Source organism: Somniosus microcephalus, chromosome 2 (genome assembly GCF_052327205.1).
Source record: "Somniosus microcephalus isolate GS21.2 chromosome 2, FLI_Smic_1.0, whole genome shotgun sequence".
NCBI lineage: Eukaryota > Metazoa > Chordata > Chondrichthyes > Squaliformes > Somniosidae > Somniosus > Somniosus microcephalus.
Window position 1 is genome coordinate 367,057,344 of NC_140988.1, and position 22,378 is coordinate 367,079,721.

Consider the following 22,378-nt stretch of genomic DNA (forward strand, 5'->3'; position numbering starts at 1 on the left):
GAGCATTTTTGATGGAGTAGAGGAAGGAAAATTCTAAATTACATAGAATTTGCAGCAGAGAAACAGGTCGTTCGGCCCAACTGGCCCATGCCAGTGTATATGCTCCACAAGAGCCTCCTCCCACCCTACTCCATCTAACTCTATCAACACAGGCTTCTATTCCTTTCTCCTTCACGTGTTTATCTAGCTTCCCCTTAAATGGTCTGCACAGAGCGGGATTAAACGGAGTGGACTTAAACAGGGTGTTTTATTTGGGAATTTAGAAAGTGTGGGAATTCGGAGAAAAGGAGGAAGGAGTTGCTGATTTTTGCCTACACTACTTGTAGTGCTTTGTGTTACAGGTAGATATATAATTTTATTACCCATAACTTAATCTAGATCAATTAAGTCATCAAGAAACTAAACTGTAAACTAAGTTACCCAAATACAAATTTAATTAAATTTAATTAAATAGAACAAGGTCATATAGGGATGGCAGTGCAGCTGGTGTGCCTCAACTGCAGCACGTGGGAGTTTGTGGACAGCATTGTGATCCCGGACAACCATGTTTGCAGTAAATGCCTGCATCTTGAGGAACTTCAGCTCAGAGTTTTTGAGCTGGAGTCTGAGGTGCAGACATTGTGGGGCATCAGGGATGGGGAGAGTTACCTGGACACTTTGATCCAGGAGGCAGTCACACTCCTTAGGTTAGGTAGTGGTACAGGTCTGGTTAGTGGTCAGGGCCAGGAGGGTGTGACTGCAACTCAGGCAGGTAAGGGGACCCCAGGTGCAGTGCTGGAGGAGCCTCAGCCTTTGCCCTTGTCCAACAGGTATGAGGTTCTTGCTGCCTGTGTGGATGAGGGGAAAGCCTGCAGAGTGGATGAGCAAGCTGACCATGGCACCATGTTGCAGGAGGCCATTCAAGTGGGGGGAGTGAAAGGGAATGTAGTGGTGGTAGGGGACAGTATAGTCAGGGGGATAGATACTGTTCTCTGTAGCGGCGACGGGGAGTTCCGAAGGTTGAGTTGCCTGGTGCTAGGGTTAAAGACATCTCCTCGTGGCTGGAGAGGAACTTGGAGTGGGAAGGGGAGGATCCAGTTGTCATGGTCCACGTAAGTACCAACGACCTAGGAATGAGGTTCTGCTGAGAGAATTTGAGGAGTTGGGGTCCAAATTAAAAAGCAAAACCTCAGTATGTATCTAGATCGGTATGTTGCGGAACCAACTAGGGAACAGGTTATTTTTTTAAATATTCGTTCGGGGAATGTGGGCGTCGCTGACAAAGCCAGCATTTATTGCCCGTCCCTAATTGCCCTTGAGAAGGTGGTGGTGAGCTGCCTTCTTGAACCGCTGCTGTCCGTGTGGTGAAGGTACTCCCACAGTGCTGTTAGGGAGGGAGTTCCTGGATTTGGACCCAGCGACAATGAAGGAACGGCAATATATTTCCAAGTTAGGATGGTATGTGACTTGGAGGGGAACTTGGGAGGTGGTGGTGTTCCCATGCACCTGCTGCCATTGTCCTTCTAGGTGGTAGAGGTCACAGGTTTGGGAGGTGCTGCCGAAGAAGCCTTGGCGAGTTGCTGCAGTGCATCTTGTAGATGGTACACAATGCAGCCACAGTGCACCAATGGTGGAGGGAGTGAATGTGGAATGAGAAAAGGTTAATTAATAACCTTGTAGTAAAGGGGCCCTTAGGGAAGAGTGACCATAATATCATAGAATTTTATATTAAGTTTGAAAGTGATTTAGTTAAATCCAAAACTAGGGTCTTACATCTAAACAAAGCAAACTACGTAGGTATGAGGGGTGAGTTGGCTAAGGTAGATTGGGAAATTACATTAAAAGGTAGACAAGGTAGACAAGCAATGGCTAGCATTTAAAGAATTAATACATAATTTACAACAAATATACATTCCTTTAAGACAAAAAAACCCCACAGGAAAAGTGGTCCAACCGTGGCTGACAAGAGAAGTTAAAGATAGTATTAGATCAAAGGAAGAGACTTATAATGTTGCCAAAAAGAGCAGTAAGCCTGAGGATTTGGAGCATTTTAGAATTCAGCAAAGGTGGACCAAGAAATCCAAAAAGCTAAATGAACGAACTAGCTGGCAGAAGGTGGCGATGTCCTCTGACACACCGCACAAATGCAACCAGAATCCAAAATATGTGATTTGCATATAAGAAGAGAATCTCTGCCAATACCCTGGGGTCCTGAACATGTTGATCTAATTTCAAGGCTCCAGAGGAAGCTCAGCCAGTTATTGGGAGTGCCGCCTGAGGGGGGAGGTTAGGAGAATTATTTTTAGTCAGTGAGTTGTTGTGATCTGCAATGCGCTGCCTGAAAGGGCGGTGGAAGCAGATTCAATAGCAACTTTCAAAAGGGAATTGGATAAATACTGAAAAGGAAAAAAATTGCAGGGCTATGAGGAAAGAGCAGGGGGAGTGGGGCAAATGTGATAGCGAAAGAGCCGGCACAGGGAAGATGGGCCAAATGGCCTCCTTCTGTGCTGTATCATTCTATGATTCTATGATTATGCTGCAGCACCAAGTAACTCATTTTTATTCAACAACAGAAAATGCTGGAAACACTCAGCAGGACAGGCAGCATCGTGGAGAAACAGAGTTAATGTTTCAGGTCGATGACCCTACATCCTCGGGTTTTGAAAGACGTGGCTATAGAGATAGTAAATGCATTGGTTGCCATTTTCCAAAATTCCATAGATTCAAGAAGGGTTCCCATGGATTGGAAGGTGGCAAATGTAACCCCACTATTTAAGAAAGGAGGAAGAGAGGAAACAGGAACTACAGACCAGTTAGCGTGACATCAGTAGTAGGGAAAATGCTAGAATCTATTATTAAGGGTGTGGTAACAGGGCAATTAGAAAATAATAATAGTATTGGGTACAGACAACACGACTTTATGAAAGAAAAATCATGTTTGACAAATCTGTTAGAGTTTTTTGGGGTTGTAACTAACAGAATAGATAAGGGGGAACCAGTGGATGTGGTGTATTTGAATTTTCAGAATGCATTCGATAAGGTGCCACACAAGAGGTTATTAAACAAAATTAGGGCTCATGGGATTGGGGGTAATATACTAGCACAAACTGAGGAGTGGTTAATGGACAGAAAACAGAGAGTAGGAATAAACAGGTCTTTTTCGGGTTGGCAGGCTGTAACTAGTGGGGTATCGCAAGGATCAGTGCTTGGGCCTCAGCTATTCACAATCTATATCAATGATTTGGATGAGGGGACCAAATGTAATATATCAAAATTTGCTGATGATACAAAGCTGGGTGGGAATGTAAGTTGTGAGGAGGATGCAAGGAGGCTTCAAGGGGATATAGACAGGCTAAATAAGTGGGCAAGAACATGGCAAATGGAATATAATGTGGAGAAATGTGAAGTTATCCACTTCAGTAGGAAACATAGAAAAGTAGAGTATCTTTTAAATGGTGAGAACATAAGAACATAAGAAATAGGAGCAGGAATAGGCCACTTGTCCCCTCGAGTCTGCTCCGCCATTCAATAAGATCATGGCTGATCTTGGGCTCAAAGCCACTTCCCTGCCCGCTCCCCATAATCCTTCACTCCCTTATCTTGCAAAACCTGTCTATCTCCACCTTAAATGTATTTAATGACCCAACCTCCACGGCTCTCTGGGACAGAGAATTCCACAGATTTACGACCCTCTGAGAGAAGAAATTCCTCCTTATCTCAGTTCTAAAAGGGCGACCCTTTATTCTGAAACTATGCCCCCGAGTTCTAGATTTCCCCACGAGGGGAAACATCTTCTCTGCATCTACCCTGTCGAGCCCCCTCAGTATCTTATATGTTTCAATAAGATCACCTCTCATTCTTCTAAATTCCAATGAGTATAGGCCCAACCTGCTCAACCTTTCTTCATAAGTCAACCCCCTCATCTCTGGAATTAACCTAGTGAATCGTCTCTGAACTTCCTCCAATGCAAGTATATCCTTCCTTAAATAAGGAGACCAAAATTGTACGCAGTACTCAAGGTGTGGCTTCACCAATACCCTGTACAGTTGTAGCAGGACTTCCCTGGTGTTATACTCCAACCCCCTTGCAATAAAGGCCAACATTCCATTTGCCTTCTTGACTACTTGCTGCACCTGCATGCTAACTTTTTGTGTTTCATGCACAAGGACCCCCAGGTACCTCTGAACTGTAGCATTTTGTAATCTCTCTCCATTTAAATAAGAGATTGGAAAATGTTGGTGTTCAGAGGGATCTGGGTGTCCTTGTGCACGAATCACTGAAAGTTAACATGCAGGTACAGCAAGCAATTAGGAAAGCAAATGTTATGTTGGCCTTTATTACAAGAGGATTTGAGTATAAGAGGAAAGACATCTTACTGCAATTATATAGGGCCCAGACCACACCTGGAGTATTACACACAGTTTTGGTCTCCTTACCTAAGGAAGGATATACTGGCCATAGAGGGGGTACAACGAAGGTTCACCAGACTGGTTCCTGGGATGAGGGGGTTGTCCTATGAGGAGAGATTGAGTAGACTAGGCCTATATTCCCTAGAGTTTAGAAGAATGAGAGGTGATCTCATTGAAACATACAAAATTCTTACAGGACTTGACAGGGTAGATGCAGGGAGGATGTTTCCCCTGGCTGGGGAGTCTAGAAGCAGGGGTCACAGTCTCAGAATAAGGGGTCGGCCATTTAGGACTGAGATGAGGAGAAATCTCTTCACTCAGAGGGTGGTGAATCTTTGGAATTCTCTACTCCAGAGGGCTGTGGAGGCTCAGTCGTTGAGTATATTCAAGACAGAGATCAATAGATTTTTGAATATTAAGTGAATCAAGGGATATGGGGATAGTGCAGGAAAGGGGATACGATGTAGAAGATCAGCCATGATCTTATTCAATGGCAGAGCAGGCTTCAAGGGCCAAATGGCCTACTCCTGCTCCTATTTCTTATGTTATGGTTAAGGTGGTGGATGGGGTGCCAATCAAGCGGGCTGCTTTGTCTTGGATGGTGTCGAGTTTCTTGAGTGTTGTTGGAGCTGCACTCATCCAGACAAGTGGAGAGCATTCCATCACACTCCTTACTTGTGCCTTGTAGATGGTTGCAAGGCTTTGGGGAGTCAGGAGGTGAGACACTCGCTGCAGAACACCTAGCCTTTGATCTGCTCTTGTTGCCACAGTATTTATGTGGCTGGTCCAGTTAAGTTTCTGGTCAATGGTGACCCCCAGGATGTTGATGGTGGGGGATTCGGCGATGGTAATGCCGTTGAATGTCAAGGGGCGGTGTTTAGACTCTTGCTTGTTTGAGATAGTCATTGCCTGACACTTGTGTGGCGTGAATGTTACTTGTCACTTATCAGCCCAAGCCGGAATGTCGTCCAGGTCTTGTTGCATGGGGCATGGACTGCTTCATTATCTGAGGAGTTGCGAATGGCACTGAACACAGTGCAGTCATCAGCGAACATCCCCATTTCTGACCTTATGTTGGAGAGAAGGTCATCTTTACCCCAAAGGCCTGTGGATGCTGAATCATTGAGTATAGCCAAGGCTGAGAAAAATAGATTTTTGAAATCTAGGAGAATTAAGTGATATGGGGATCGGGCGGGAAAGTGGAGTTGAGGTCGAAGATCTGTCATGATCTTATTGAAAGGCGGAGCAGGCTCGAGGGGCCGTATGCGCTACTCCTGCTCATAGAAACATAGAAACATAGAAGATAGGAGCAGGAGTAGGCCATTCAGCCCCTCGAGCCTGTTCTGTCATTTAATGACATCATGGCTGATCATCCAAATTCAGTACCCTGTCCCTGCTTTCTCCCCACATCCCTTGATCCCTTTAGCCTTAAGAAATATATCTAACTCCTTCTTGTATATATATATTTAATGAATTGGCCTCAACTGCCTTCTGTGGTAGAGAATTCCACAGGTTCACCACTCTCTGGGTGAAGAAATTCCTCCTCATCTCATTCCTAAATGGCTTACCCCTTATCCTTAGACTGTGACCCTTGGTTCTGGACTCCCCCGCCATCGGGAACATCTTTCCTGCATCTAGTCTGTCTAGTCCTGTTAGAATTTTACAAGTTTCAATGAGATCCCCTCTCATTCTTCTAAACTCTAGCGAATACAAGCCCAATCGACCCAATCTCTCTTCATACGTCATTCCTGCCATCCCAGGTATCAGTCTGGTGAATCTTCGCTGCACTCTCTCCATGGCAAGAACACCCTTCCTCAGATACGGCAACCAAAACTGCACACAATGCTCAAGGTGTGGTCTCACCAAGGCCCTGTACAACTGCAGCAAGACATCCTTACTCCTGTACTCGAATCTTCTCGCTATGAAGGCCAACATACCATTTGCCTTCTTAACCGCCTGCTGCACCTGTATGCTTACCTTCAGCGACTGGTGCACAAGGACACCCAGGCCTCATTGCACTTCCCCTTTTCCCAATCTAGTGCCATTCAGATAATAACCTGCCTTCCTGTTTTTGCCACCAACGTGGATAACCTCGCATTTATCCACATTATACTGCATCTGCCATGCATCTGCCCAATTACCCAACCTGTCCAAATCATACTGGAGTTTCTCGGCATCCTCCTCACAGCACACAAGCCCACCCAGCTTTGTGTCGTCTGCAAACTTGGAGATATTACATCTAGTTCCCTCATCTAAAACATTAATATATATTGTGAAAACTAGGGTCCTGGCACCGATCCATGCGGTACCCCACTAGTCACTGCCTGCCACTCGGAAAAAGACCCGTTTATTCTAACTCTTTGCTTCCTGTCTGCCAACCAGTTTTCTATCCAAGTCAGTACCTTGCCCCCAATCCCATGTGCTTTAACTTTGCACGCTAATTTCTTATGCGGGACCTTAGCGAAAGCCTTCTGAAAGTCCAAATGCACCACCTCCACTGGTTCTCCCTTATCTATTCTACCAGTTACATCCTCAAAAAATTCCAGTAGCTTAGTCAAGCATGATTTACCTTTTGTAAATCCATGTTGACTTTGTCCGATCCTGTCACTGTTTTCCAAGTGCTCTTCTATTACATCTTTTATAATGGACTCCTATTTCTTTTGTTCTTATGTTCTTAAGTCAGAATGTTCAAACTATTTTTAAGCAAGCCCTGTCCACAGCTTCCTTTTTCTTTGCAAACAAGGGGAGAGAACAAAGGTAGGCAGCCTCACCTCCGTGGTATTCTTCGATAAAAAACTTAAGGGCTCAGTCAGCTTTTCCGCCATGGCTATTTCATACTTTTGGGATTGGACAGAGCGCCCCTTCCGACTCTTTGTGCAGCATCTCCCTGCAAGGGATAAGTCAGCGTTATCAAAACTGGAACAAGGCAACGGGTTAAGCAAGTTAAGCGCTGGAAACACTCAGCAGGTCAGGCAGCATCGAGGAGAGAGAAACAGAGTCAATGTTTCAGGTCGACCCGAAACGTTGACTCTATTTCTCTCTCCTCGATGCTGCCTGACCTGCTGAGTGTTTCCAGCACATTCTGTTGTTATTTCAGATTTCCAGCATCCACAGTACTTTTCTATTGGGTTAGGCAAGGTGCTGGGTGAAGGCTTCCAGCTGGCCTCATGGGTGTAAAGGCATGGCCCACTGTCGAACTGACCCACGCAGGGCAGATGCTCACGGGTTTGATCAGTGGAACTGGGGTAGTAGTTGAGGATTGGTAGCATAGTGATAATTTTACTGGACTAGTAATCCAGAGGCCTGAACCAAAGATCCAGAGAGGTGAGTTCAGAATCCCACAACAGCAGCTGGGGAATTTAAATTCAATTAAATAAATCTGGAATAAAAAGCCAATATTGGTAATGGTGACCACGAAACTACTGGATTGTCATAAAAACCCATCTGGTTCACTAATGTCCTTTAGGGAAGGAAATCTGCCGTCCTTACCCGGTCTGGCCTATATGTGATTCCAGTCCCACAGCAATGTGGTTGACTCTTAACTGCCCTCTGAAATGGTCTAGCAAGCCCCTCAGTTGTCCAGAAGGCAGCTCACCACCACCTTCTCAAGGGCAATTAAGGGCGGGCAATAAATGCCAGCCTTGCCAACGACGCCCACAGCCCGTGAATGAATAAATAAAAATAAGGTTAGAATTAGAATCACAGGCCCCGATGTTAACTCCACACCGATGCGCGGGAGGAGGTCGGGGTTGGGGGGGGGCGGGTTTAAAACCTAAAAATCACGACCCCCAACCCGATCCTTGTGCAATTGGAGCCTGATTTATATTTAACTGCTGCTGGCTGGGTGTCCCGGGGCTCAGGAAAACCCAGCAGCGAAATGGAGGTGGGAGCTGCCGGCTCCAGACTGTAAGTGCCTTTTTACAGCACTCCCTGTGGGCCAGGAGAAGCAGGAGTGCTCCCCACCCCCCACACCCCCCGGCCTCTCAAGGAAAACTTCAGTCTCCCCCCTCCCGATCGTGGCTCCTCTCTAGCCTCCTCCTGCGCTCGACGACCACCCACCACCCCCCAGTCCCGATCTGCAACCTGCTGTCCCCTCGATTGCCGGGGACCGTACCCCCCACCCCCCGCCCAAGGGTCCTCCTGCCGCTGGTCTTCCCACACAGCAACTGGTCAACCTTGTCAATTTGGCCGGCTGCCGGGCAGGAAACGGAAGAAAATGAATTATAAAAAAATTATAAACTCGGCAGGGCCTCTGTGTCCCCGGCCTTGTCCAGATTTCCCCGTGCTACCGCGCTCCCCACACCTACCCCGTCTCCCTGTAAATATAGGAATCATAGATTCATACAGCACAGAAGTAGGCCATTCGACCCAATGTGCTTGTGCCAGCTTTTTGAAAGAGCGATTCACTTAGTCCCACTTCCCTGTCCGTTCCCCATCGCACTGCAAATTTTTCACTTCAAGTATTTATCCAATTCCCTTTTGAAAGTTATTGGTGAATCTGCTTCCCCCGCCCTTTCAGGCAGCGCGTTCCAGATCATAACAACTTGCTGCGTAAAATAATATCTCCTCATCTCCCCTCTGGTTCTTTCGGTGGATTTTTCTTTCGTTGCTTTACTTACTTTAGTTTTATTTATAAATTTGGATAAGTAGGAACATCATATTTCTGGTGAATGGACTCCAGGGACTTGAGCACAAAAATCTAGGCTGACACTCCCAATGCAGTACTGAGGGAGCGCTGCACTGTAGGAGGTGCCATCTTTCGGATAAGACGTTAAACCAAGGCCCGACTGCTCTCTCAGGTGGACGTAAAAGATCCCATGGCACTATTTTGAAGAAGAGCAGGGGGAGTTATCCCCGGTGTCCTGGAGCCAATATTTATTCCTCAGTCAAATCACTAAAACAGATTATCTGGTCATTACCACATTGCTGTTTGTGGGAGCTTGCTGTGTGCAAATTGGCTGCCGCATTTCCTACATTACAGCAGTGACTGCACTTCATAAAATACTTCATTGGCTGTAAAGTGCTTTGGGACATCCTGAGCTCCTGAAAGGCGCTATATAAATACAAATCTTTCTTTTTTTTCTCTGACAGGCCCACCACTTCTTCAGAGATCAACCTTGTCTACTCTCCCTCTCACTGTATCTCTTGGTCGCTTCTTACTACAGCAAAACATGGAAATGCATCTCTGTGCTACTTTTAGCAAAGCCATTAAACAGCTCCTACCCCCTAATTGTCTCTGCAATCCATTTGTACAGTGTAAATACCCATCCCTGGTAACATATTCCACAATCCTTTAAGTGACAAAGTTCTGCCTGATTTGCCAATCACAGTACGACACTGAGAAACTTCAGTGCGAATATTTTTGGCACTGTGGCACTCACAGGTCATGGTTTAAAATATCATCTAATGCAGAGTTCTTACTTTAAAATAGGACAGAAATCTCGAGGTGAGGAAGCCGTTTTGAAGGGATTTTAATGTTCGGAAGATTTGTTTTGTTTTTTTGCAAATTCTGTTCCAATTTCAAAGTGCGTCACAGAGCGCAACAGCACAAATAATGTTCAGAGCAGCTTTAAAAAACTGCTTTAAAAAAAAATGCTTGGAAAGAAGTTCACAATGCAATCTAAATGAACATTAACACAACAGCAGCAATTGGCAGTTTAACATCGAAGCACAAACATACACGCACACAAATACAAACACAGTCACACACAAACATAACAATCCCTGACACATTCATTCAGCTGAAACCAAACTACCGCAGTCTTTCCGTCAATAAATGTTTAGGGTGAGCTGGCTTTATGTATTCATTTTAAATACAGGAATCCCTCCCCAACCGCGGGGAATACGTCCCTGAAAATCCCCGTGGTTAGTAAAACCGCGGTTGGCAAATTCACTATAAACACAATAAAAAAGAATATAAAAAACATCTAAATACAGGAAACTCTCTTTTAACTGGCACCTAAAAAATCTCTCTTAACTGGCGAAAAATCGCATAGACCTCCTCAGAAGACAAACACGGGACACAACCTTCGATAAAGTCCCGCACAGGAGACTGGTCAAGAAGGTAAGAGCCCATGGAATCCAGGGTGCCTTGGCACATTGGATACAAAACTGGCTTAGTGGCAGAAGGCAGAGGGTGATGGTCGAAGGTTGTTTTTGTGACTGGAAGCCTGTGGCCAGTGGGGTACCACAGGGATCGGTGCTGGGTCCCTTGCTGTTTGTGGTCTACATTAATGACTTGGATATGAATGTAAAGGGTATGATCAGTAAGTTCGCGGATGATACAAAAATTGGTAGGGTGGTAAATAGCGAGGAGGGTAGCCTCAGTCTGCAGGACGATATAGATGGGTTGGTCAGATGGGCGGAACAGTGGCAAATGGAATTTAACCCGGAAAAGTGCGAGGTGATGCACTTTGGGGGGACTAACAAGGCAAAGGAATACACAATGAATGGAAAGACCCTAGGCAAGACGGAGGGTCAGAGGGATCTGGGTGTGCAAGTACACAGATCCCTGAAGGCGGCGGAACAGGTGGATAAGGTGGTAAAAAAGGCATATGGGATACTTGCCTTCATTAGCCGAGGCATTGAATATAAGAGCAAGGAGGTTATGATGGAGCTGTATAAAACACTGGTTAGGCCACAGCTGGAATATTGTGTGCAGTTCTGGTCGCCACACTACAGGAAGGATGTGATCGCGTTAGAGAGGGTGCAGAGGAGGTTCACCAGGATGTTACCAGGGCTGGAGCGCTTCAGCTATGAAGAGAGACTGGGCAGGTTGGGTTTGTTTTCCTTGGAGCTGAGGAGGCTGAGGGGGGACATGATTGAGGTGTACAAAATTATGAGGGGCATAGATAGGATGGATGCTGAGGAGCTTTTTCCCTTAGTAGAGGGGTCAATAACTAGGGGGCATAGATTCAAGGTAAAGGGCGGGAGGTTTAGAGGGGATTTGCGAAAGAACTTTTTCACCCAGAGGGTGGTTGGAGTCTGGAACTCACTGCCTGAAAGGGTTGTGGAGGCAGAAACCCTCACAACATTTAAGAAGCATTTGGATGTGCACTTGAAATGCCATAGCATACAAGGCTACGGGCCAAATGCTGGAATATGGGATTAGATTAGACAGGGCTTGATGGCCGGCGCGGACACGATGGGCCGAAGGGCCTCTATCCGTGCTGTATTACTCTATGACTCTATGACTCTAACCAACAGAGTACCCTTCGTCGTCCAGTACTTCCCCGGAGCGGAGAAACTACGCCATGTTCTTCGCAGCCTTCAACATGTCATCGATGACGACGAACACCTCGCTAAGGCCATCCCCACGCCTCCACTACTCGCTTTCAAACAGCCGCCTAACCTCAAACAGACCATCGTTCGCAGCAAATTACCCAGCTCTCAGGAGAACAGCGACCACGACACCACACAACCCTGCCACAGCAACCTCTGCAAGACATGCCAAATCATCAACACAGATACCATCATCACACGTGAGGACACCACCCACCAGGTACATGGTACATACTCATGTGACTCGGCCAACATTGTCTACCTCATACGTTGCAGGAAAGGATGCCCCGGAGCATGGTACATCGGCGAGACCATGCAGACACTGCGACAACGGATGAACGGACACCGCGCAACAATCACCAGGCAGGAGTGTTCCCTCCCAGTCGGGGAACACTTCAGCAGTCAAGGACATTCAGCCTCTGATCTTCGGGTAAGCATTCTCCAAGGTGGCCTTCGAGACACACGACAACGCAAAATCGTCGAGCAGAAACTGATAGCCAAGTTCCGCACCCATGAGGACGGCCTCAACCGAGATCTTGGGTTCATGTCACGCTACATGTAACCCCACCTGATGCAAGGTCATCCAGACTCGAGTTGACATTGGCTTGTTCTCTCTACACAGATGCGGCCGGACCTGCTGTGATTTCCAGCCAAAAAAAATGTTTTTTGTCTGTCTTTTTGTTTTTCATACAGACCCCAGCATCTGCAATATTTGACCCCTTGTGACCCCACCTCATTGTTCTTTGATGTAATGTTTCCCTGACTGACCTGTTTGGACACCATTCACACCTTTGACTGCTGTGATTATCTCTCTGCCGAGGTGTGATAAATGGCAGTTGGAAAGGTTACCTGTAAACATCTGACATGATTCTCTGACTATATAAGCTGTGTCTTTTTGCATTTCTCCACTTCACCTGAAGAAGGAGCAGCGCTCCGAAAGCTTGTGATTTCAAATAAAGCTGTTGGACTATAACCTGGTGTTGTGTGACTTCGTACATTTGTCCACCCCAGTCCAACTCCGGCATCTCCACACCATTAGTAAACTGGGGAGGTGTATAATGATAGGTCGGGAGAAATATTTTCTTTAACTTTAAAACACAGTAAAAAGTTATACCCCATGCACTGGGACAAAGAAGGGGGAGAAACAAGCCAATAGCACAAGGCAATGGGGAAAAGGCAATGGGCAAAAGACAATGGGCAAAAGATTTATCAATCCCATTCCTTCCATTGACCAGACAGCTCATTTTCTATCATTTCTACTGAACCCAGTTATTTACCTGAGGAAAGATTCTTGTTACCCCCTCCTCTAAAAGTAGTGAAACTCCAGAATACAGATTCATTCTTATATCCTAAATCCTTGCCCAGTTGCTTTTTTGTGGCATAACTTTACTTGGCTGCTGACAAAAACTGATCATCTCTATCTGTACTTATCCTTCTAACTCTCGTTTCCAGTAAGTTTTCACCCTTCTCTCTTTTCAAGATGTTGATTGACACAGTATCAAACGGCTCCAACCAGGAGCAGTGTTTGGCATTGTGCTTTTTTCTCCTGATCAATAATTAGGAATCGCAGTGGCTATGCCATCAGCTGCAAGTTGGTGCGAAAGCTGAAAGTTTCGCTGACACAACATTCTGCGGGTCTGCGCCGTGCAGAAAGCCCAGAACTTTTCTTACGGTTGTGTTACATTGAAATATCTATTCGCGCTCATCGCCTATTGTTCACCATTCCTAACACAACTGGGCAGAAATTGGGGCAGCGTGCTTTCAGCAAGAACTCTCCATCTGTCAAGAAGCGTGAAGTTTCTCCATCTTTAACAAAGGTGTTGATCTATTTAAAAGAAATGGGTTAAAATCTTCACCAAAAAAGCAGATAAGGGATGTCAAAACATTTGTCACTCAGAACAATATTATTCTAATAGATGATATGCTTCTTCGGGCTGAATATATATAATGTGCATGGTTATTCAATATACTGAGAAGTCAAGCATTAGAATTCAGTTTCCACAATAATGTACAGTATGTCACTAGAGCACTGTACATATAATATATATATAAAATATATAGCCACGCATATGTATACACACAGGTCTCTCAATCACAGTATGACGGGTGAAACTGTACATTGCTGGGAATACTGAATTACACTTTCAAACCCATGACACTGGATTTTAAGTATTCTTTCTCGTTTCATTTTCCCATCTTTCAACTCTTTAAAATTACATATTAAGATAATCAATATTTCTAAACAGTCTATTTAAAAAAAAATTAATTTGTTTATGGGATGTGGGCATCGCTGGCAAGGCCAGCATTTATTGCCCATCCCTAATTGCCCTTGAAAAGGTGGTGAGCTGGGTAAATAGCGAGATTCACCCAGAAACAAGTTTTCCCTTTCACACATTAATATATAATCAGTTATTGCCCCCTTTGAGATATATAAGTATGCCTATGGTTAGTGAGTGTTCGCTAGGTGTTATACAATAAATACGCATTTAAACCACTTTCCATTGCTTACACATATCAGTTACTTCTTGATCCAGGACTGTGTTGTACACTAATACAAAAAGAAAATACTGCAGATGCTGGAAATCTGAAATAAACACAGAAAATGCTGGAGACACTCGGCAGGTCAGGCAGCATCTGTGAGGAGAGAAACAGAGTTAACGTTTCAGGTCGATGACCTTTCGTCAGAACTGGAAAAAAGCTGGAAATGTTGTACACTGCCTGAATTGTACTGTACCTCTGAGAGCCGTGCAAAGCAGTAGGATGAGGGTGAGCGGCTGTATTGGTTGCATTGCAGCTCCAACTTCAGAGGGCTATCACTCTCTGAACATCTGAGTTGAGAGTTCCGATTGATCTTGTCTCTTTCAGTCATATATGATGGCTCCCGCTTGCATTTTATAAGATCGATGGGAGTCTCGGGAGTTAGGCAACAGATTCTCTAAAACTTAACTCCACCCACCATGAAATCTGATTCCTAGAAATAGCTTAATCTTAATCTTCCTGTAAACATAACTGGGTCATAGGATTGCGTAAGTACAATACAATACAATACAAATCGCTTTATTGGCATGATAAGGTACATCTTATGTTGCCAAAGCATCAAAATACATTTATGGTTGAACACATAAACGCGGTTCCATTCATACAGTGTATAAACAGGTATATCCCTGAGTTTATAAATATATTTTTGCCTTGTTTATATATATTCTTGTCTTAGTTTACTGGTTGTCCCTCTGTTCATGGCAAGCTGTAACATAGTGTGCCGCCAGTGTTACACAGCTTCTCTCCTCCCCCAGTAGGAATGGGAGTTTTTGGTTGTCAGTCAGATTTCTGAATTCAGGGCATATTTGTGAGAATTTTTGATAGAAATTCTCTCTGATGCCCTGATATTTTCCACAGGCTGTGAGGAAGTGCATCTCTGTCTCAACTACTCCCTGACTGCAGTGAGAGCATATCCTGTCTTCTCTTGGCAGCCTGGTCTGCCTGTGTCTGCCTTTTTCGATCGCTAGGCTATGTTCGCTAAGTCTGTACCTTGTCAAGGTTCTTCTCAGTTTGTTATCCTTTACCATGGTCAGGTAATCAGCTATGTTGTATTGTCTGTTTAGGGCCAAGTAGCAATTGAGTTTGCTTTGGGTTTTTGTTGTTTCTGCCCAATATGACAGATATTTTTCCTTTTGCTTAGCGACGATTGTGTTGGGTCGAATTCTTTGTGTTACCCTGTCACTGTCCTGGGGCTGGTTATTGTTAGTATTGTTATTAGTTACTTTATTGAGTCCCAGGACTAGTTGACTGAGGGTATTCTTCTTTATGGTCAGCTCTTGGCATTTCAGGGCGTCGTAGTGATAGCATTGGGGGTTGCTCATTTGTAGGTGATTCCAAAATTTGGTGGCTCTTTTTTGGATAGTGATTATTAATGGGTATTGGCCTAGTTCCGCCCTGCATGCGTTGTTTACTGTTTTCCTTTGAGTCCGGAGGATACTTTTACAGAATTCCGCATGTAGGATCTCAATTGGGTGTTTGTCCCATTTTGCAAAATCTTGTTGTGTTAGTGGTCCCCAGACCTCACTGCCATAGAGTGCAATTGGTTCAATTACTGATTTGAAAATTTTGAGCCAAATGCTAATTGGGATTTCTATTTGGATTGATTTTTTGATGGCATAGAAAGCCCTTCTTCATGGAACCTAGGATCACCCGTCCCACGAATATCTACAAAGCTCCAACCCCCGCCCGCTCCACAATCACACCATTCAACCCGTCATCTTAAAGTGGATTTCTATTGTGTACATTGAGGAACTCATTTAAAAAAATAACTACTGGCTGGAGATTGCCTGTCTGTCACCTCAGCATTTCAGTGCTAGTTGTCTGTGTTACACTCTCACTGTTTGCATTGGTGTGCATAAAAAAGATACACTTCGCAACTCAAGACGTCTCAAAGCGTTTTTTAACAGCACTCCCCTACTCCTCTTTGAGTACATCCACCTGAGAAGGCCAATGGGCCCTCGGTTCAAAGTCTCATCTGAAAGGCAGTTAAACCATTTCAAGGCGATGCTGGATTGAATCCAGCCCTTACCCCAGAGGTTAGTCCCGCCAATTGTCGACTATTAGCATGAAGAATAATCTCTTGGCACCATGTGCTTTTCACTGCAACAGAAATGGCCACGACATTCAACCTGCACATATATTAGCATCTTTAACAGCCTTTCAGATCAGATATTAAACTGACGTAAAAGAGCCCCTGGCACTATTCAAAGAAGAGTAGGGGAGTGCGGGCCAACACATCCTGTAATGATCAGTAACATGTCATTCTAGAATGGTACACTAGGTGGAGCTGTATGTTTAGTAGGGGGCTACCCACAGGGCAGTAGTCAAGATGGATGCCTGTACACTACTCCACATGGCTGAATAAATGACTAGCTCAAGCTAGCTGTTCACAATGAAAACGTCTATTTATTTATGAACATAACATGGTACCAGGATTGGTAATATCTGCTGAATATTATGAAACGTGACATGGAGAATTTGAAGCCACCGGAGGGTTTGAAACTCACGGGGAATGTCGACTGCAATTGGCGGACTTTCAAACAACAATTCGAACTCTACATTGCCGCCATCGGGTTCGGTACGATGCCAGACGCAAGGAAAATAGCGTTACTGCTCACGGTTGCAGGCCCACAGGTGATAGAGGTATTTAATATGCTGTATTTGATCAAGAGGAGGAGAGAGAAAAGATGGACGATGTGCTAAGGAAGTTTGATACACATTGTTCTCCCAAAAAGAACGAGACCTATGAGAGGTACATGTTCCGTTCACGGACACAGCAGCAAAATGAGACTTTTGATAGCTTTGTGACCGATCTGAAACTGAAAGCACAGACATGTAATTTCTCTGAACTGAAATCATCCATGATTCGTGACCAGATTGTGTTTGGTATTCATGATAAAAAAAGTCAGGGAACGTTTGTTGAGAGAAACCGAACTAACATTGGAGGATGCTGTGAAAATATGCCATACCAGTGAGCTAGCTCAACAGCACGCAAAGACTTTCGGTGAAATTAATAATGATGCGACTGTAATGAGTGACTGTGCTGCTGTCGATGCTGTGTCCTACAAGGGGAAGAAACATGGGCAGAACAGAAATGCAAAGCAATCAGAGGATGGAACTTTTAATTGTAAACGCTGTGGATACCAGCACCAGTCAAGACAATGACCTGCGTTTGGGAAAATGTACACAAAATGTAATGGAAAGAATCACTTTGCCAAACAATGCTTTTCAAAAGTAAAAACAAAGAAAGGGCAACAAGTCAATGTGATTGAGGGCACTGATTCAAGTGAGACATTTTTTGTAGGAATGGTGTCATGTGACAATATCAAAAAGGATACAGAAAATGTGCAGCCCTCAGGAATGGACAATGCTGAACATAAAGTTAATGCAGTAAAAGAGGACAAATGGATAATGCCACTGCAGGTAAATGGAGCATTAGTAACATTGAAACTAGACACTGGGGCAAAAGCAAACTTAATCAGTATGAGTGACATTAAAAATATGAAAGAAAAGCCCAAAATACAGAAAAAGTCAGTACTACTGAAGAACTATAATGGACAGAAAATAGATAGCTTAAGTGTATGCACACTTAAAGTGACAGTCAAAGACAAAGTGCATCATCTCATGTTTTCTGTTGTGGCTGAAGGACTTGATTCACTATTAGGTGACAAAGCTTGTGAGGACTTAGAACTGGTCAAGAGAGTCTACCGTATAAACTGTGCCATAAGCAAACCAGATGACTTGCTGGATTCTGCAGTGAATAATTTCCAGGATGTGTTCAAAGGATTTGGAGTTCTACCATTCACTTACAAGATCCAGCTAAAGGAGGATGCTCAGCCAGTGGTACATGCTCCACGGAGTGTTCCAGCACCCCTGCGTGACCGGCTCAAGAAAGAACTGGACAGAATGACCACACTAGGAGTCATCAGGAAAGTCAAAGAGCCAACAGACTGGGTTAACTCCATGGTATGTGTAAAGAAAAAGAACAATGATCTAAGAGTATGCATGGATCCAAAGGACTTAAATGCAAACATAAAACGTGAGCACTACCAGATTCCCAAGCGAGAAGAAATCACCAGTGAAATGTCAGGTGCCAGATACTTCACAAAGCTCGATGCCTCACAAGGATTTTGGCAACTAAAACTGGATGAAGAGAGCACCAAACACTGTACCTTCAACACACCATTTGGCAGGTATTGTTTCCTCAGAATGCCTTTCGGGATAATATCTGCATCTGAAATCTTTCATAGAGCGATGGAACACATAACTGAAGGTCTGGAAGGAGTTCGGGTCTATGTTGATGACATCATCATCTGGGGCTCCACACTGAAAGAACACAATGAGAGACTGACTAAAGTGCTACAGAGCATACGCCGGAATGGACTGAAGCTCAACAAAGCCAAGTGTCAGTTTGGCATCCAGGAAGTCACTTTCCTAGGAGATAATCTATCTGGTAAAGGAATAGAGCCAGATATGGAAAAAGTAAATACCATACTCAACATGCCCCGACCCACTGACAAAAAAGGAGTGCTACGCATCATGGGGATGATAAACTTCATTGGAAAGTTCATTCCTAACTTGTCAGCCAAGACAGCCTGTCTGCGAGACCTGCTACATAAAACAAATGAGTTCGCATGGACAGAAAGACATGAACAAGAGTGGATAAACCTCAAAACAGTGCTGACAACCACACCTGTACTCACCTTCTTTGACCCAACAAAGAAAATCAAAGTGTCAACGGATGCATCAAAAGATGGCCTACAAGCAGAGGGTGAAGATTGGAAGCCTGTTGCCTATGCCTCCAGGTCTATGACTGATACTGAGTGTCGATACGCCCAGATTGAAAAGGAATGTCTCGGCTTGGTAGTTGGAATAGAAAAGTTCCATGGCTACATATATGGACTTCCCACCTTCACAGTTGAGACAGACCACTGGCCACTGGTTGCCATCATAAAATAAAATCTGAATGAGATGTCTCCAAGGATTCAACGACTCATGATGAAGCTGCAAAGATATGACTTTGAACTGATCTACACACCAGGCAAACACATAGTGTTAGCAGATGCACTATCCCGAGCACTCACAATGAGTCATATGAGCTCTACTAAGGAAGACGTGGATGTTCATGTGAGTATGGTCACTGCTGCGCTGCCCGTGTCAGACACAAAATCAAAGCAAATAGCAGAAGAAACAGTAAAAGATACAGTGTTACAAACAGTAATAGAGAACATTCATCATGGTTGGCCAAAAGGTTCCTGTCCAAAGTACTATCACATCAGGTCAGAGTTAAGTGTCGCAAGTGGACTATTACTAAAACAGAACAGAATAGTCATTCCACCGGCTCTACATCAAGACATGCACAAAAGGATTCATGAGGGACACCTCGGAATTGAAAAATGCAAAAGGAGAGCAAGAGACACTGTTTATTGGCCTGGCATAAAAAAGGACATTGAGAACATGATAGGCATATGTGAGACATGTCAGAAACACCAAAACAAACAAGCAAAGGAACCAATGATAGTAGCTGACTTACCAACAGCACCATGGCAAAAGGTTGGTATGGACCTCTTTCATTTGAATGGTAAAGACTATCTAATAGTGATTGACTACTATTCTAACTATCCTGAGATGGCGCTGCTCTCAAGCACATCAGCAAGCAGTGTCATAATGCATGTTAAATCCATCTTCACCAGACATGGAATTCCCAGGATTGCCGTTAGCGACAATGGTGCGTGCTTCAACTGTAAGGAGTGGCAACAGTTTGCAGCACATTATGACTTTCAGCACATCACATCCAGTCCTTTGTATGCTCAGTCGAATGGTAAGGCAGAGAAAGGTGTTCAAGTTCTCAAGCAGCTACTGAAGAAAGCAACAGAAAGCAAGTCTGATCCTTATCTCGCCCTGCTGAGCTACCGAGCCTCCCCTTTAGACTGTGGTTCTTCACCTGCTGAACTCCTAATGGGTCACAAGTTGCGCACCACGCTACCCTGCTGTGCAAAAGAAAAGCAGAGTAATAAACTGAGACAGAGACTTCAACTGTTAAAGCTGAAACAGAAATCACACTATGACAAGTCATCCAAAACTCTGAAACCATTGACAAGGGATGATGTTGTCAGGATTGAGGATCCAGATGCATGGAACAGGAAAGCTACAGTTCTTGAGGAAGTAGGACCAAGGTCATACACTGTTAGAACTGAGGAAGGACAGATTCTCAGGAGGAACCGCCGTTCCCTCCTGAAAACACAAGAAACTATCCAAGAGCAAATCGATGACAATGCCGCAACTGAATCTTGTCACTCACCACCAGAACAATCTAACACAAACACACATACAGGCTCTCATGAAAACACATCAGACTTACCTGTGCTGAGAAGATCCACACGTGAAGTAAAAAAGCCTGATAGACTTAATCTTTGAGTACAAAGAAAACTATAATAAAAGAATGAAAAGCTTAGAGTTCATTAAGTAAAGCTTTGAAAATGTGTTGACTGTTGTGAAGATGTTTATGTCGTTATGATTGATTGATATTGATTTTGTTTAACCTCTGAGGAAGGGGGATGTAATGGTCAGTAACATGTCATTCTAGAATGGTACACTAGGTGGAGCTGTATGTTTAGTAGGGGGCTACCCACAAGGCAGTAGTGAAGATGGATGCCTGTACACTAGTCCACATGGCTGAATACATGACTAGCTCAAGCTAGCTGTTCATAATGAAAATGTCTATTTATTTATGAACATAACACATCCCTCATCCATTGGCACTAAAATAGATTATCAATAACAACAACAACAAGTTGCATTTGTATAGCGTCTTTAACGTAGTAAAACGTCCCAAGGCGCTGCACAGGAGTATTTTAAGACAAAGAAATTTGACACCGAGCCACGTAAGGATAAATTAGGGCAAGTGACCAAAAACTTGCTCAAAGAGTTAGGTTTTAAGGAGCGTCTTAAAGGAGGAAAGAGAGGTAGTGAGTTGGAGAGGTTTAGGCAGGGAATTCCAGAGCTTAGGGCCGAGGCAACAGAAGGCACGGCCACCAATGGTTGAGCGAATATAATCAGGGATGCTCAAGAGGGCAGAATTAGAGGAGTGCAGAGATCTCGGGGGGTTGTGGGGCTGGAGGAGATTCTTCTTCTTCTTCTCCTTCTTCTTAGGCAGTCCCCTGGAACCGAGGATGACTTGCTTCCACGTTACAAATGAGTTCTCAGGTGACTGATGAGTCCAATGCGAGACCTACAGTCTCTGTCACAGGTGGGGCAGATGGTGGTTGAAGGGACAGGTGGGTGGGGTGCTTAGGTTGACGTGCGCTCCTTGTGCTGCTTGCGCTTGGCTTCCGCTTGCTCCCAGCGAAGAGACTCAAGGTGTTCAGCGCCTTCCCGGATGCTTCTCCTCCACTTCGTGCGGTCTTGGGCCAGGGATCCCCAGGTGTCAGTGGGGGTGTTGTACTTTTTCAAGGAGGCTTTGAGGGTGTCTTTGAAGCAGTTCCTCTGCCCACCTGGGGCTCTCTTGCTGTGTCGGCGCTCCGAGTAGAGGCGCTTGTTTTGGGAGTCTCATATCAGGCATGTGGACGATGTGACCCATCCATCGGAGCTGATCGAGCATGGTCAAAGCTTCAGTGCTGGGGATGTTGGCCTGAGTGACAACACTGACGTTGGTGCACCTATCCTGCCAATGGATTTGCAGGATTTTTTTTTCATTTGTTTATGGGATGCGGGCATCGCTGGCAAGGCCAGCATTTATTGCCCATTCCCAGTTGCCCTAGAGAAGGTGGTGGTGAGCCTCCTTCTTGAACTGCTGCAGTCCGTGTGGTGATGGTACTCCCACAGTGCTGTTAGGTAGGGAGTTCCAGGATTTTGACCCAGCGATGATGAAGGAGCGACGATATACTTCTAAGTCAGGATGGTGTGTGACTTGGAGGTGAACTTGGAGGTGGTGGTGTTCCCATGCGCCTGCTGCCCTTGTCCTTCTAGGTGGAAGAGGTCACGGTTTTGGGAGGTGCTGCCGAAGAAGCCTTGGCGAGTTGCTGCAGTGCATCTTGTAGATGGTACACACTGCAGCCACGGTATGGGGAGAGCATCGGCGGGAATCTCAGCGGCAGCAGCGGGGCTATAAAAGGCTCCAAGTGACCAGGTAGGCCTCACAGTGTCGGCGGGAATTTCAGCAGCAGCAGCGG

General features: G+C 44.9%; 1 protein-coding gene across 1 annotated transcript in view; it reads right to left on the bottom strand.

Moving 5' to 3' along the window:
- LOC147123748 (snake venom metalloproteinase BjussuMP-2-like) overlaps positions 1 to 14,563 on the bottom strand; it is a 47,713-nt gene extending 33,150 nt beyond the window's left edge. The window contains exons 1-2 of the mRNA XM_086004919.1: positions 14,404 to 14,563; positions 7,160 to 7,275 (exon numbers count right to left, since the gene is read on the bottom strand). Of these exons, the coding sequence (XP_085861045.1) occupies positions 7,160 to 7,275; positions 14,404 to 14,458 (171 nt within the window). The 5' untranslated portion in view covers positions 14,459 to 14,563. The remainder of the gene's footprint in view (positions 1 to 7,159; positions 7,276 to 14,403) is intronic.
- Between the last annotated feature and the right edge of the window lie 7,815 nt (positions 14,564 to 22,378).